This window comes from Gopherus flavomarginatus, chromosome 8, assembly GCF_025201925.1.
Source record: "Gopherus flavomarginatus isolate rGopFla2 chromosome 8, rGopFla2.mat.asm, whole genome shotgun sequence".
NCBI lineage: Eukaryota > Metazoa > Chordata > Testudines > Testudinidae > Gopherus > Gopherus flavomarginatus.
This window is the reverse complement of record NC_066624.1, coordinates 42289472-42301704: the sequence shown is the minus strand read 5'-3', so window position 1 is coordinate 42301704 and position 12233 is coordinate 42289472. Positions and strand designations below refer to the sequence as shown.

At 47.9% G+C, this 12233-nt stretch overlaps 1 protein-coding gene across 1 annotated transcript in view; it reads right to left on the bottom strand.

Moving 5' to 3' along the window:
• Positions 1 to 3722, bottom strand: part of LOC127056895 (exocyst complex component 1-like) — a 73011-nt gene extending 69289 nt beyond the window's left edge. Inside the window, exon 1 of the mRNA XM_050965228.1 lies at positions 3553 to 3722. Coding sequence (XP_050821185.1) covers positions 3553 to 3722 — 170 coding nt within the window. The remainder of the gene's footprint in view (positions 1 to 3552) is intronic.
• Positions 3723 to 12233: the final 8511 nt, after the last annotated feature.

Genomic DNA, 12233 nt, shown 5'->3' with positions numbered 1-12233 from the left:
ATATTACCTGGCACTGAAGTTAGTCTAGCTGGCTTATAGTGTCTGACTCACACCTTTTCCTCTTCATAAAGTCAGGGACACACAAACCAGACACTAGTGTCAGGGCCCAATCCTGTAAGGTTCTTAGTGCTCCCATCTTCAACTGATGTCTATGTGAGGTGAGAGGGGTCAGCAGGTGTTGAGAAAATGCTCCATCAGCTTCCTTGGAATTCTAGGATGAATTGTCCAGGCACAGTGACAAGGTTGTGAAGCCCCTCACTACTACCTGCCCTTAGCTCAAAGGAATCTTGTCTGTGTCTGCTGTGGATCAGCTCCTTAAAACCACCAGCCTCTGACAACACAAGCACTGTCTTCCAGACCTCCACAGGCCTGGCTCTCTCTGTATAGATTAGCAATAGGCACATGCCAACCCCCTTTCCTCTGAGCATCCCTCTGGAGTGTCCAGCCCCTGATCCACGGACGGTCACAGAATTGGCAGATCCTTTGCTCCCAAAGGAGCAGTGCATCCCAGCTTACCAGTTACACCTTACATCACAGTTCTGCTTAACACATAGCACTTCAATATAATAAAAAAACAGAAGTTTATTTAACAAAGAGCAGAGATTTGAGAAGAAGCAAGTAGAAAGAATGAGAACACATGGTTACATATAAAATCACAATGCACTTTCTGGAGCCTAAACTTAACTGACAAGCCACTCCCTTGTCTCAAAAGAGGTTAGCTCACCAAAAGGTTCTCTCCAAGTATCAAACACCCAGACCGGCTGTGATACTCCATTCATAAGATAAACCAGCTGGCAACTTGTCCCCTCAGTGCAGGATAACTGGATGTACTTCTGCACCCCTAGATATAATACCAAGCATGCATTGTCTTTCCTTGTAAACAGGGTAACTCCCCACTGCTTGGTTTTTCAGTCTAGAATCTTCCCTGTAGATGTTGCAATCACTTGATTAGTGTTTTGCTCAGACTGTAAATAGATATTCATTGTGAAGTTCAACTTGAGTATTGTGTCCAGTTCTGAGCAATACAATTCAGGAAAGAGGTGGACAAATTGGGGAAAGTCCAGCGGAGATCAACAAAATTGATGAAGGGGCTAGAAAACATGACCTATGAGGAAAGATTGAAAAAATTGGATTTGTTCAGTCTGGAGAAGAAAAAACTGGGTGGGGGAGGGGGGGCATGATAACAGTCTTCAAGTAAATAAAAGGTTGTTAAAAAAAGGAGGGTGATAAATTGTTCTCCTTAATCATGGAGGATGGGACAAGAAGCAATGGGCTTAAGTTGCAGCAAGGAAGACTCAGATTAGACATTAGGAAAAATTTCCTAACTGTCAGAGTAGTTAAGCACTGGAACAAATTAGCTGGAGAGGTTGTGTTTAGGAACAGGTTACACAAACACCTTTTAGGGATGGTCTAGGTAAAATTTAGTCCTGCATCAGTGCAGCGGACTGCAGTAGATGACCTATGAAGAGCCCTTTCAGTCCTACATTACTATAATTTTAAGAATACAATACTCAATCTACATATAGCCGGACAGGTAGATAAGCATCTCCTACATGAAAGAAACCTGTTTATTACCTTTTGGTGATGGCCCCAACTCACAGACTTTAGGAATATAATTTTCAGTATAGATACATAATGTCTCACATAGTAACCATACATACATTTCACAAGGATTATAATGATCAGTAAACCTTTCAGTAGACACCTTACATGACACCCTTTGCTAAACTAGTATGAGCTTCTAATCCCTGGACCACATTTATCTAGAGACACATTGTTAGTTTGGGTCCAATGCACATCCAAATTGCTTCAGCTTTGGTGTGGTGTAACACCACTGAAATCAATGTCATAAAACTGGAGTCAAGTGGTGAATCAGACCCACAGCTAATAATGATTGGGCCAGATACTCAGCTGGTGTAAACTACCACAGCTCCACTGAAGTCCACCCCCTTGCTGAAATTAGTTTACACCAGCTCAGGATCTGACCTGTTGTCTTAGTTATGTTACCAGTAGCCACAAACACTTCATTCCCATGGGAATACCTTTGAGAAAACTTTACTCAGTTTCTCTGCTAGTCTCATGTCCTCAGTTAATGGTTCTGTTTTCAATAGTCCATCAGCAACATGACTTCTCAGTCCCAACCCACCTCCCTTTGCTTTCTCCCCAACTGCTTTGTGGTGGGGCGACTGACCTACCCCCATGTGAGAGGGGGATAGAGTAGGCCAGAGCAGTTGTGCAGGCGGGCAGCCAATTAGAAAAGGGCTTACTGAGAGCCAGTCAGGCTGACATTAGAGACAGCCAGTCAGAGCTAGGCTAGGCTCTATATAAAGGCTGCCTAAGGGTATGTCTGCACTATGAAATTAGGTCAAATTTATAGAAGTCGGTTTTTTAGAAATAATTTTTATACAGTCGATTGTGTGTGTCCCCACACAACATGCTCTAAGTGCATTAAGTCGGTGGACTGCGTCCACAGTACCAAGGCTAGCGTCGACTTCCAGACCGTTGCACTGTGGGTAGCTATCCCACAGTTCCCGCAGTCTCTGCCGCCCACTGGAATTCTGGGTTGAGATCCCAATGCCTGATGGGGCAAAAACAGTGTCGTGGGTGGTTCTAGGTACATGTCGTCAAGCATCTCTCTCCCTCCCTCCCTCCATGAAAGCAACAGCAGACAATAGTTTTGCACTTTTTTTCCTGGGTTACCTGAGCAGACGCCATACCACAACAAGCATGGAGCCCGCTCAGCTCACCATCACTATACGTCTCCTGGGTGCTGACAGACATGGGACTGCAGTGCTACACAGCAGCAACTCATTGCCTTTTGGCAGCAGATGGTGCATTACGATTGGTAGCCATCGTCGTCATACTCCTGGGTGCTCTTTTAGCCGACCTTGGTGAGGTTGATCAGGGCTCCTGGGCAGACCTGGGAGTGACTCAGCCAGGTCATTCCCATCTTCTGCTAAGCACCCAGGAGATGACGATGGCTAGCAATTGTACTGCACCATCTTCTGGTGAACAGCCAGGAGATTATGATGGCTAGCAATCATACTGTGCCGTCTGCTGCCAGCCTAAGATGTAAAAGATAGATGGAGTAGATCAAAACAAGAAATTGACCCAGTAATGTACACATCATGCTGATGAGCTCTGCATGAGCTCTGCATGGTCACCTGTGCTGATCACCTCGCCACGCTGTCCAAACAGGAAACAAAATTCAAAAGTTTGCAGGCCTTTTCCTGTCTACCTGGACAGTGCATCTGAGTTGAGAGTGCTGTCCAGAGCGGTCACAATGGAGCACTCTGGGACAGTGGCGTAGACAGATTTTCAATGTAGGGGGAGCAAACATAAAAAAGGCACCCTCCCTTGGTTCCTCCTCTGGCCACACCCCCTTGGCTCCTCTAGCCATGCCCTCTGACCGGACCCCCTCCCCCCGCTCACCTTCCCTCCTGCGCCGCCGCCTGTCCCTGGACTGCTCCCAGTGCTTGGCATGCTCCACATGGGGCTCGCCAGCCAGGCGGCCTTAAAGGCACAGGGGCCCTTTCGCCTCCCCCTGCCCACCGCATTAACAAGGGGCGAGGGGGGGCGGTGAGCACTTGGCCGCCGAGCTCTGAGCCGAGAAGCCGGCCCCATTGCTCTTCCGTCTGCGTCTGTTGCCCCCGCATGGCTCCTCCAGTCGTGCTGCTGCCAGAGCCGGCTGGCAGGCGCCGCTTCCGTGCCTGCTGCCCCATGGCTCCTCTGGCTGTGCTGTTGGCAGCGCTGGCTGGCAGGCGCCGCTTCTGCGCCTGCCACCCTGAGGAGAAGTGGCTGCTTCCACTGAACCCCGCTAGCTATGCTACTGCTTTGGGAGAAGCTCGCAGAGGCCAATACCATCAAATCGCGTCCACACTACCCCAAATTCCACCCGGCAAGGCCGATTTCAGCACTAATCCCCTCATTGGAGGTGGAGTAAAGAAATCGATTTAAAGAGCCCTTTAAGTCGAAAAAAAGGGCTTCGTTGTGCGGATGGGTCCAGGCTTAAATCAAGGTAACGCTGCTAAATTCGACCTAAAATCGTAGTGTAGACCACGCCTAAGAGAGGAGCAGGCAGTCTCTCCTAGACCTTCAGAGGGGAAGGTCTGTCTCCTGAGTGAAGAGACCAGCACCTGGGACAGCGCAGTGCTGGGCAGGCTCTGGGGAGAGGAAGGGAACTCCAGCCCACTACCTGCCAGGCTGCAGGCCCTGAGAGAAGGGCCTAGTGGGTGGGAACTGGCCCAGGGGGAGAGGCGCACAAGGGGAGAGGAAGGCAGGAAGGCTGCCACCAAAGGGTCCCTGGGTCAGGACCCAGTGTAGAAGGCAGGCCTGGGCCCCCCCCCCCCCCTGCACGAACACCCAGCCAGTGGATGTGGTGATAGTGGACTGCACCAGACCCCTGACACTAGGGGTTAGACTTTGGGGTCTGGTTGACCACAGTGATTGGGGCGCAGAGACCCCCAGAAGGGGGTGAGACCGGAGCAGCGGACACTGTCGAGCGGGAAGCAAGTCCAGACAACAACAAAGGAGCAGAGGATGGATAAGACACCACCAGTGGCGGGCGTCCCACCAAGGACTGAGCTAATTCCTGGAGCAACCAGCAGGAGGCACCATGGTGGTCAGTCCCAGCCCCTCTACATGCTTGCTCATCAGTTTAAGAATCAGATAGGGAATATTTTGATTCCCTCAAGTCCAATAGGATTAACTCAGCTGTTCATCATCCCAAAATAGAACCACTGAGTAGCATGAAGTACTAGCATGGGATCTCTCAGATTAAAGCTGAGTGAAAGACTAGAGCTGACTGAATAATGTATTTGATGACTTCCCCTTTTTTTGTGTTTCACAGATTGGCCATAAACAGACCATAAAAATGTCCAACATATTCATCACTTGATATACATTTTTAATTTCTTCAGCAAATTTTCAGTCTTTGGCTTGATCATGAAATGTTTGCTGCAAGTATCCACAGCTCTCACTGTATTGGCTGGCTATATAAAACATGTTCGCTGATTGGATGTTTAAGCAATCAACAATGAGGAAAACTGTGAATATTCCCTGAGCACCATCCATCCCATGCCCTGTATGAGGCCAGTAGACTGGGGCTAAAAATAGTATGTGATCATGTAATCAAAGGCCTTATTAAAATGCATACGCACAAGGGGCTGAATTAAGGTTGCACAGACAACCTTAAATCTGGCATCTCCTGGCTTTTCAGTGCATGACTTAGCAACGTAAGTAAATTCTTCTAATTTAGTTTTGTTGCATGGAATAAAACTAATGAATGAAAGATTCCACTTCACTTTTTGTCAAAGGAGGCCTTGTTTCAGGCTCCTTGGCCACAATGATGTAGAAAGGCAATAGGGTCTGGCTTGGGAGGCAAGAGAGCTGGATTCTGTTCCCAGTTTTGCCAGGGATTTTCTGCATGAACATGGGCAAGTCACTTCATCTGCCAACGCCTCTACTTCCTCTCCCCTCCCTTTGTCTGCCTTGTCTGCTTAGATTGTAAACTCTTGAGGACAGGGATTGTGTCTGATTCTGTGCACATACAGTACCTAACACACTAAAGAGGGATGATTTCAGCTGCTGCCTCTAGGTGCTACTGTAATTCAAATAAAAATAGACACTCAGATCCTCAAAGATATTTAGATGCCTAACTCCCACTGATAACTCCTGGGAGCTAGGGGCCTACATACCTTTAAGGATCTGGGCCAATATCCATACTGTGTGCCACTTGTCTGCTGCCCTGTACCCCAGAGATAGCTGGTGGTGTGTTGAGTGAGTACCGTTCACTGTGTATGTCCATCCATCTCTTTCTGAGCTCTAGGATGGAAAGTGCTATTTAAAGGTAAAATATCACTATTAATAAAACAGAATGTCTTGGTTGTTTTCACCTCCCCTGCTTTCTCCTTACATTTTTGCTGGGCTGATGATTCTCTTACATGCCCTAGATAACTCATTGAATGTCCTCTTCCCTGCTCCTTCCTCTTTCCTGCTCTTTCATTTTTTATAAAGACTCCTTTTTGCTCTGCTAACATACTCTTAATCTCTGTGGTAAATCAGGGAGACATATGTCTTTAGCTCTATTTGCTTTCTCAAACAAAGATATAAATCTACTTCCTGTGCTGAGACAAGACCAATATATATATTCCTGAATACTGCTGCAACCCACCATAATGTGAGGCTTGGAATAAGTTGTATCTAAAGATCTATGAATATGACATCTCCATTCTCTAGGACAAGACTGAATAAAGGCAGTAAAAGGCCAGGATGTGTTCCCCATTAGCTCCACATTCTCAGGCACTGGTGAGTAAACCACTGTGCTGAAAGCTCTTGGGTAAAATCTTGACCTAAGCCCATTGACACTGATCCATAGACACTGAAATCAACAGAAACACTCATATTGACTTCAGTGGGCAGCTGGCAATGGTTAGCATTTATGCTGGTATATTTCTGAGCTTAATACCTGGTCCAAAGCCCAGTGAATACTCTTTCCATTGACTTCAGTGGGCTTTGGATCAGGAGTTAACATCATGAATATAACCATATCAGTGGTAGCCACAATAGCAGCACACTAAGGAATTGTGGGACTGCAGTCTACTGGAGTGGGAAACCAGGCAATGAACTACCTCCTCTTCAGGTCCTGCTGCCTGAGGGAGTGGGAGTCTGGCATGAAGATTTCTCCCTCCATCTCTTCTGGTCCCACTGCTGGAGAGGGAGATGGGGCTGGCCTGTGGCTAGCAGAGCTTGAATGGGCAGCAGGCTCCTCAAAATGACAGACCCCCAAGCAGCCACTAGCTGTGATTGTAGTCAAGAATGACCCCTCTGTTTCACTATGAACCGCTGCAGGAGTGCCATGCCTTCGTACTGTGATTCTTCATGTGGCATAATTCCACAGGAGAAGAGGTTAAAAGAGGAGAGCTGTTCAGTTGAATTTAGGGCAGTTTTTACTTAGCTGGAAAGGAGGAATGGAAGTAGAGATATCACAGAGATTTATGAAACAAAGAATGGCTTAGAGGAGGCCGTTCAGGCTGCTATATATCACATAAAGTCTCTATAACTTATTTCTTTATAGGCATTTCAGTGGTGCTCATAACTGCTGTACAAGAACAAAAGGGCACTCAATTAAATGAACAGGCAAAATATTTAGAAGTCAGAAAACAAAACTTAGGTTTAGACAACATATAATTATCCTGTGGAACTCATTGCCTAAGAGTATTATTGGGACAGATGGCTCAGTAACTTTCAAAAGTAGGTATAGGAATTTATAAGAATAATATAGCAGTAAAGGAATCATTTCCCAATCCTGAAAAGACTTATGCATGTGTTGAGCTCTATGCACTGTGTCCGGACTTACTGAACTCAGTGGAACTACCTACAGTGTCTGAAGTTAAGCATGTGAGTCATTCAGTGCAGGATCAGGGCCTTAGCCCGTAAGCACCTCATAGCTGGGGCTGGCTCTTAACGAACAGCATCCACTCTGCAGTAACTCTTCTGTGTAAACAGTGGTCCAGCCTTGCAAAATCTGGGCATTCTGGGAAAGAGTGGTGAAGAAGGGAAACTAAGCTAAATGGACCAGTGCTCTGTTCTGCAGTGGAAATTCTTATGCTGTGTATTTTTGTCCAAGACCCTTCATAACATTTTACTTTATAGAATTGCTTGAGCTAAATGATTTTACTACAGAATCTTCAGACAGGAATGGTCGTAATATGTCAACCCTCCATCCCTTGCATCTGAGCCCAGAGTTTCTGCACACTACGAGAGGGGGCAATATAAGCAGATGATAGATATAGATGATATTTGCAGTATAGTAGGATCTAGAGGCCTCAGCTGAGATCAGGGCCCCATTGTACTAGGCACTGCACATGCACCTAATGAAAGAGAGTCCATGCTCCAAAGAGCTTGCAATCTAAATAGACAAGACGGACAGAAGGTTGGAGAAAGGCAATATTGCTATCCCAGTTTTACAGGTGGGGCATTGAAGCACAAAGAGATTGCATTTTTAGTGCCACATTTGATGTCTTTGGGACCTGTCCTTCATGTTCCTTTGATATTTACACCTTATCTACCGTATTCTCTGTACTTCTGCAGAAATGCATGGGGATCTGCAATTGCTTGATGTGATTTGGAAGTTTCTTGAAGTGTTTTGTATAGTGAACAAAACCTCCAGCCCTGAACACTCCCAAATTTAGAGAAAGTTGAGATTCAGATCCAAATGTGATGGTTGGATCTTATCTCTATGCTGATTGGAACCTAAATCTGGGACCTAAGCACCCCTGATCTCCGGGGAAAATTCATATCTGGATTCAAACTTGTTGTCTTATGCCCATTTCCTGTTTGGTACCTTCTAGAGCTCAGCCAGCCCACCCTACTGTCTCCAGTGAGCTCCTACTTCTTTCTCAGGCATCTGCTCTGAGCACATAACCCTGTCCCCCCAGGTGGGTCTTTAGTCTGGTATCTGGCTATCCCTGCATGGGGGCATTCCACAGATAGAACAAGAGCGGACTATTAAGGCTGAGACCCACCCTCTGTGGGGAGCAGAAATTTGTCCTGTCTTTGCTCTGGTACCTTTCAGAAAACATTTGTGCTTCTTTGGGGCACCACTTATCTTCTCCTCTCCCCCCCACTCCAAACTCTTTCAATTTATTGAGCCACTGGGTACTGACAAAACAAAGTAAACAAGCTGAGGAAAGAGACAATGTGTGCTCCTGTTTGTTGCTAAAGCTTCAGCGGGAGATGCCAGCAACAAGCAGGCGGCCCAGTTATACTGGATGCCTGCTCAGCTGTAGGTGTGTTGTGAAATGTGAGGCTCAAACACCAACGGCCTTTAACCACCCACAAGTGCAGGTCCATGGTATAAGGCTCATTAGCTTCCAGCCAGAAGGCAGTGAAGCCCATCCCCTTTACATCAGCTGAGCATCAGGCTTAGAGTGACTGTGATGACTTCCACCACAGACACTCAGTTCACTCATCAGCCACTCAGAGCACTCCCTTTATCTCTCCTGGAATGTTAGTGCTGGCTCAGGTCAGTGCCTTGTTGTTGCGGATGATATAGGTTTCAAAGTAGCAAACACACAGCTGGAGGCTCACTTACCGGCTACAGCTCAAAGCTTGAAAAGTCTCATTTTTGACTTGCCAGCAGAGCAAAAATGGAATCTAAAGTGAGTGATGGTGGGGAAAAAAATATAACCTGCTGGAATGTCACTTCTCTGGCTCTTCATCACCCAGTGTTAATGGCTTAATTAAACGGTTCGCTATCAACAGCGTGAAAGGTAACAGTCTAGGTTGGTTGCTGCAGTGGAGGTGGATGTTAGAAGCAGTCAGCTTTGCTTCAGGCAACTAGTGCCCTATGGTACCTGTTACTGTAATACCTGAGGCATCTCACAATCATTACTGCATTCACCTTCACAACACCTCAGGAGGCTGTTATCCCTGTTTTGCAAATCAGGAACCACAATACTTGCTTGAGGTCACGTGAGGAGTCTGTTGAAAAGCTTGGCTCTTTTACGACCCAAGCGAGCAGCCTGCCCATTGAGCTGTGCTTCCTTGCTGCTCAGCACCTTACCACTCATCTGACTGTGCCAGGTTCTTATTGCTTAAGGGCCAGTACTTTACAAAGTGAATTGATACAGATTTCAGCGAGATGGCTCATACAGTAAGATACTAATTAGCATGAATAAGGGGGGCAGTATCTAGCCTTAAATAGTTATTCTGCTTCAGAGATGCTAAGCACAACTGCTGAGCCCTCTGCTTCCACTAGAGGGTGCTGGACAACTTTCTTTGGAAATCCCAGCAGGCTCCATCTGCAATGTCTTTAATAATCTTTGGTTCCAATCCCTTCCAAGCTTTCTCTGTCATCCATTCACTCCTGATTTATCTCCATCGCAGGAAGCTCTGCATCTCTTCCCTGGAATGCTGCTGATAGCAGAACAAATCTCACTCTTCATATTTTATGGCTCCACAAAAGCTTTATCAAACAACTGTGAATAATAAACCAGGTTATGGGGAACCAGGGACTGGGTTCACAGCCACCCACGGGCTGTACGTGCACCTCCTGGCTTAGTAGGTATGCTCAAGCAAAACTGCAGCCTGTAGCACAGTGTGTACCAAGAAGTTTATTCCCTCCTTGCGGAAACCAGTAGACTGCTGTATAAAATGATGAGGGGTCCATATTAAGTGGCTGAGGCTATTTTGGGGATGTGTAGGCTCTGAAGTAATTTTTTCTACATTCTCAACATCTACCCATGTTTGCAGGACCCCTATAAAAACCCAAAGTGTGAGTCTCCCGTGCTTGTTCTGCAGCAGAAGAAACATTTTCCCCAAGCTTGGTGGAAGCTGACAGATGGTCAACAAAGGCAAGTGGAAAGAGTCAGGTCAGTTTCAACTCAATTAGAAACACTGGGACAGTTTCTGCCAGTGTTACTTGCACTCACTCCTACCTTACTCCCATGAGCAGTTGGATGCAATTACAGAGCAGGGTTTGTCTTGGTGTTAGGAAGCATAGCAGAATCTGGCCCATAGCAAGGAGAAGGTTGGAACTGATGTTTGATGAAAGCAGAGATGATAGCATTGTTGGGGGGAAATGCCAGTTGCAGGTTTCCCAAAGACCTCCAGGCCACTAGTGACCAATAGCTATTACTATCTGAGGATTCTTGTAGGGTCTATGTGAAATGGGGATGGGGACCTGTCCAGCTTCCAGCGGCAAACTTCACATCACATCAGCTCTTACCCAGTTTGTGCTACCTGGCAGCCCTCATCAGAGAGGCCTAGAGAGGGGCCCACCCTTCTCCCCTACAGGATGGCTATGGTAAGTGCTAGGTTTTGGGCAGAGCTGAGCAGAAAATGCTTCTTCTGTCCCATGAAAGTTTTTGAGATTTAATTTTTTTCCAGTTTTGGATCAGAATGAAACCAAGCACTCACCTGGGATTTATGGGACACACAGGTTCAAGTTCCTGTTCCAGCCGATTTAGAGCAGGTCTCAAACATGGGTCCCTTATATCCCAGCTGGCTACCCTGAGTACTGCAGGGCTGCCCAGAGGGGGTGGGGCAATTTGCCCCAGGCCCCGGGCTCCGCAGGGGCCCTCACAAGAATGGCTGAGGCTCCAGCCCCAGCCCGACCCCATCTCTGCCCCTCTCCTGGAGCCTCAGCGCATCCGGGAGCTTCCTGGGACAGCTGCAGCGTGGCTCCGGCGGGGCCCCTGATCCCCGCCCCGCTCAGAGTCACATGGTCAGGGGGTGGAGCTGGGAGCTCCAGGCTGAGCTTAGGTCCCTCCGCTCCGCCTGGAGCTCCCAGCCCCGCCCCCTGACCACGCGGATCTGAGCGGGGCGGGGCTCAGGCCCGCCAGAGCGACGCTGCAGCTATCCTGGGAAGCTCCCGGATGCGCTGAGGCTCTGGGAGAGGGGGGAGGCAGGAGTAAGGGGCCAGGGCCGGGGCCGGGGTTGGCTAAAGGGCAGGAAGTCCCAGGGACAGTCAGGGGACAGGGAGGGGGCGGAGGTTGGGGATGCAATCAGAGGACAGGGAATGGGGGGGCGTTGGATCGTGGGCATTCTGGGGAGTCTGTCAGATTCAGTGGGGTGGTGAATAGGGGTCTGGGCAGTCAGGGCACAGGGAGCAGAGGTGGGGTCCTGGGGTGGGGGAGGGTCTCTGAGGGACGGTGAGGAGACAAGGAGCAGGATGGGTCTGGGATTCTGAGGGGGGGCAGGCAGTCGGGGAGCAGGAAGTAGGTGGGGGTCGGATAGGGGACAGGACCAGGTTGCACAGCCTTCCCTACCCTAAAGCTCATTCAGCAGTTTGAGGCTTGCAGAAGAGCCAGGCTGTTAGCTTTTCCATTAAGGCTACCATCCCTTTCACTTCTCAAATGCCAAATTATAGTCTATATTTAAATTTCAGTGCCATAGGGAGATTCATGTCAGGGGAGGGTAGCTTCATTGAAAATTAGCCCTTGGGGGAGGGATCACATGAGAAGAGCAATATCCTTCCCAACCCTACCAAGGAAGACCCCCCTCCCCTGCATTCCCTGAGGTTCCAGAGGAGTTAATTCAGTGGTTCTCAAACTTTTATACTGGTGACCCCTTTCACATAGCAAACCTCTGAGTGCTACCACCCCCTTATAAATTAAAAACACTTTTTTATATATTTAACACCATTATAAATGCTGGAGGCAAAGTGGGGTTTGAGGTGGAGGCTGACAGATCGTGACCCCCGGTAATAGCCTCGTGACCCCCTGAGGGGT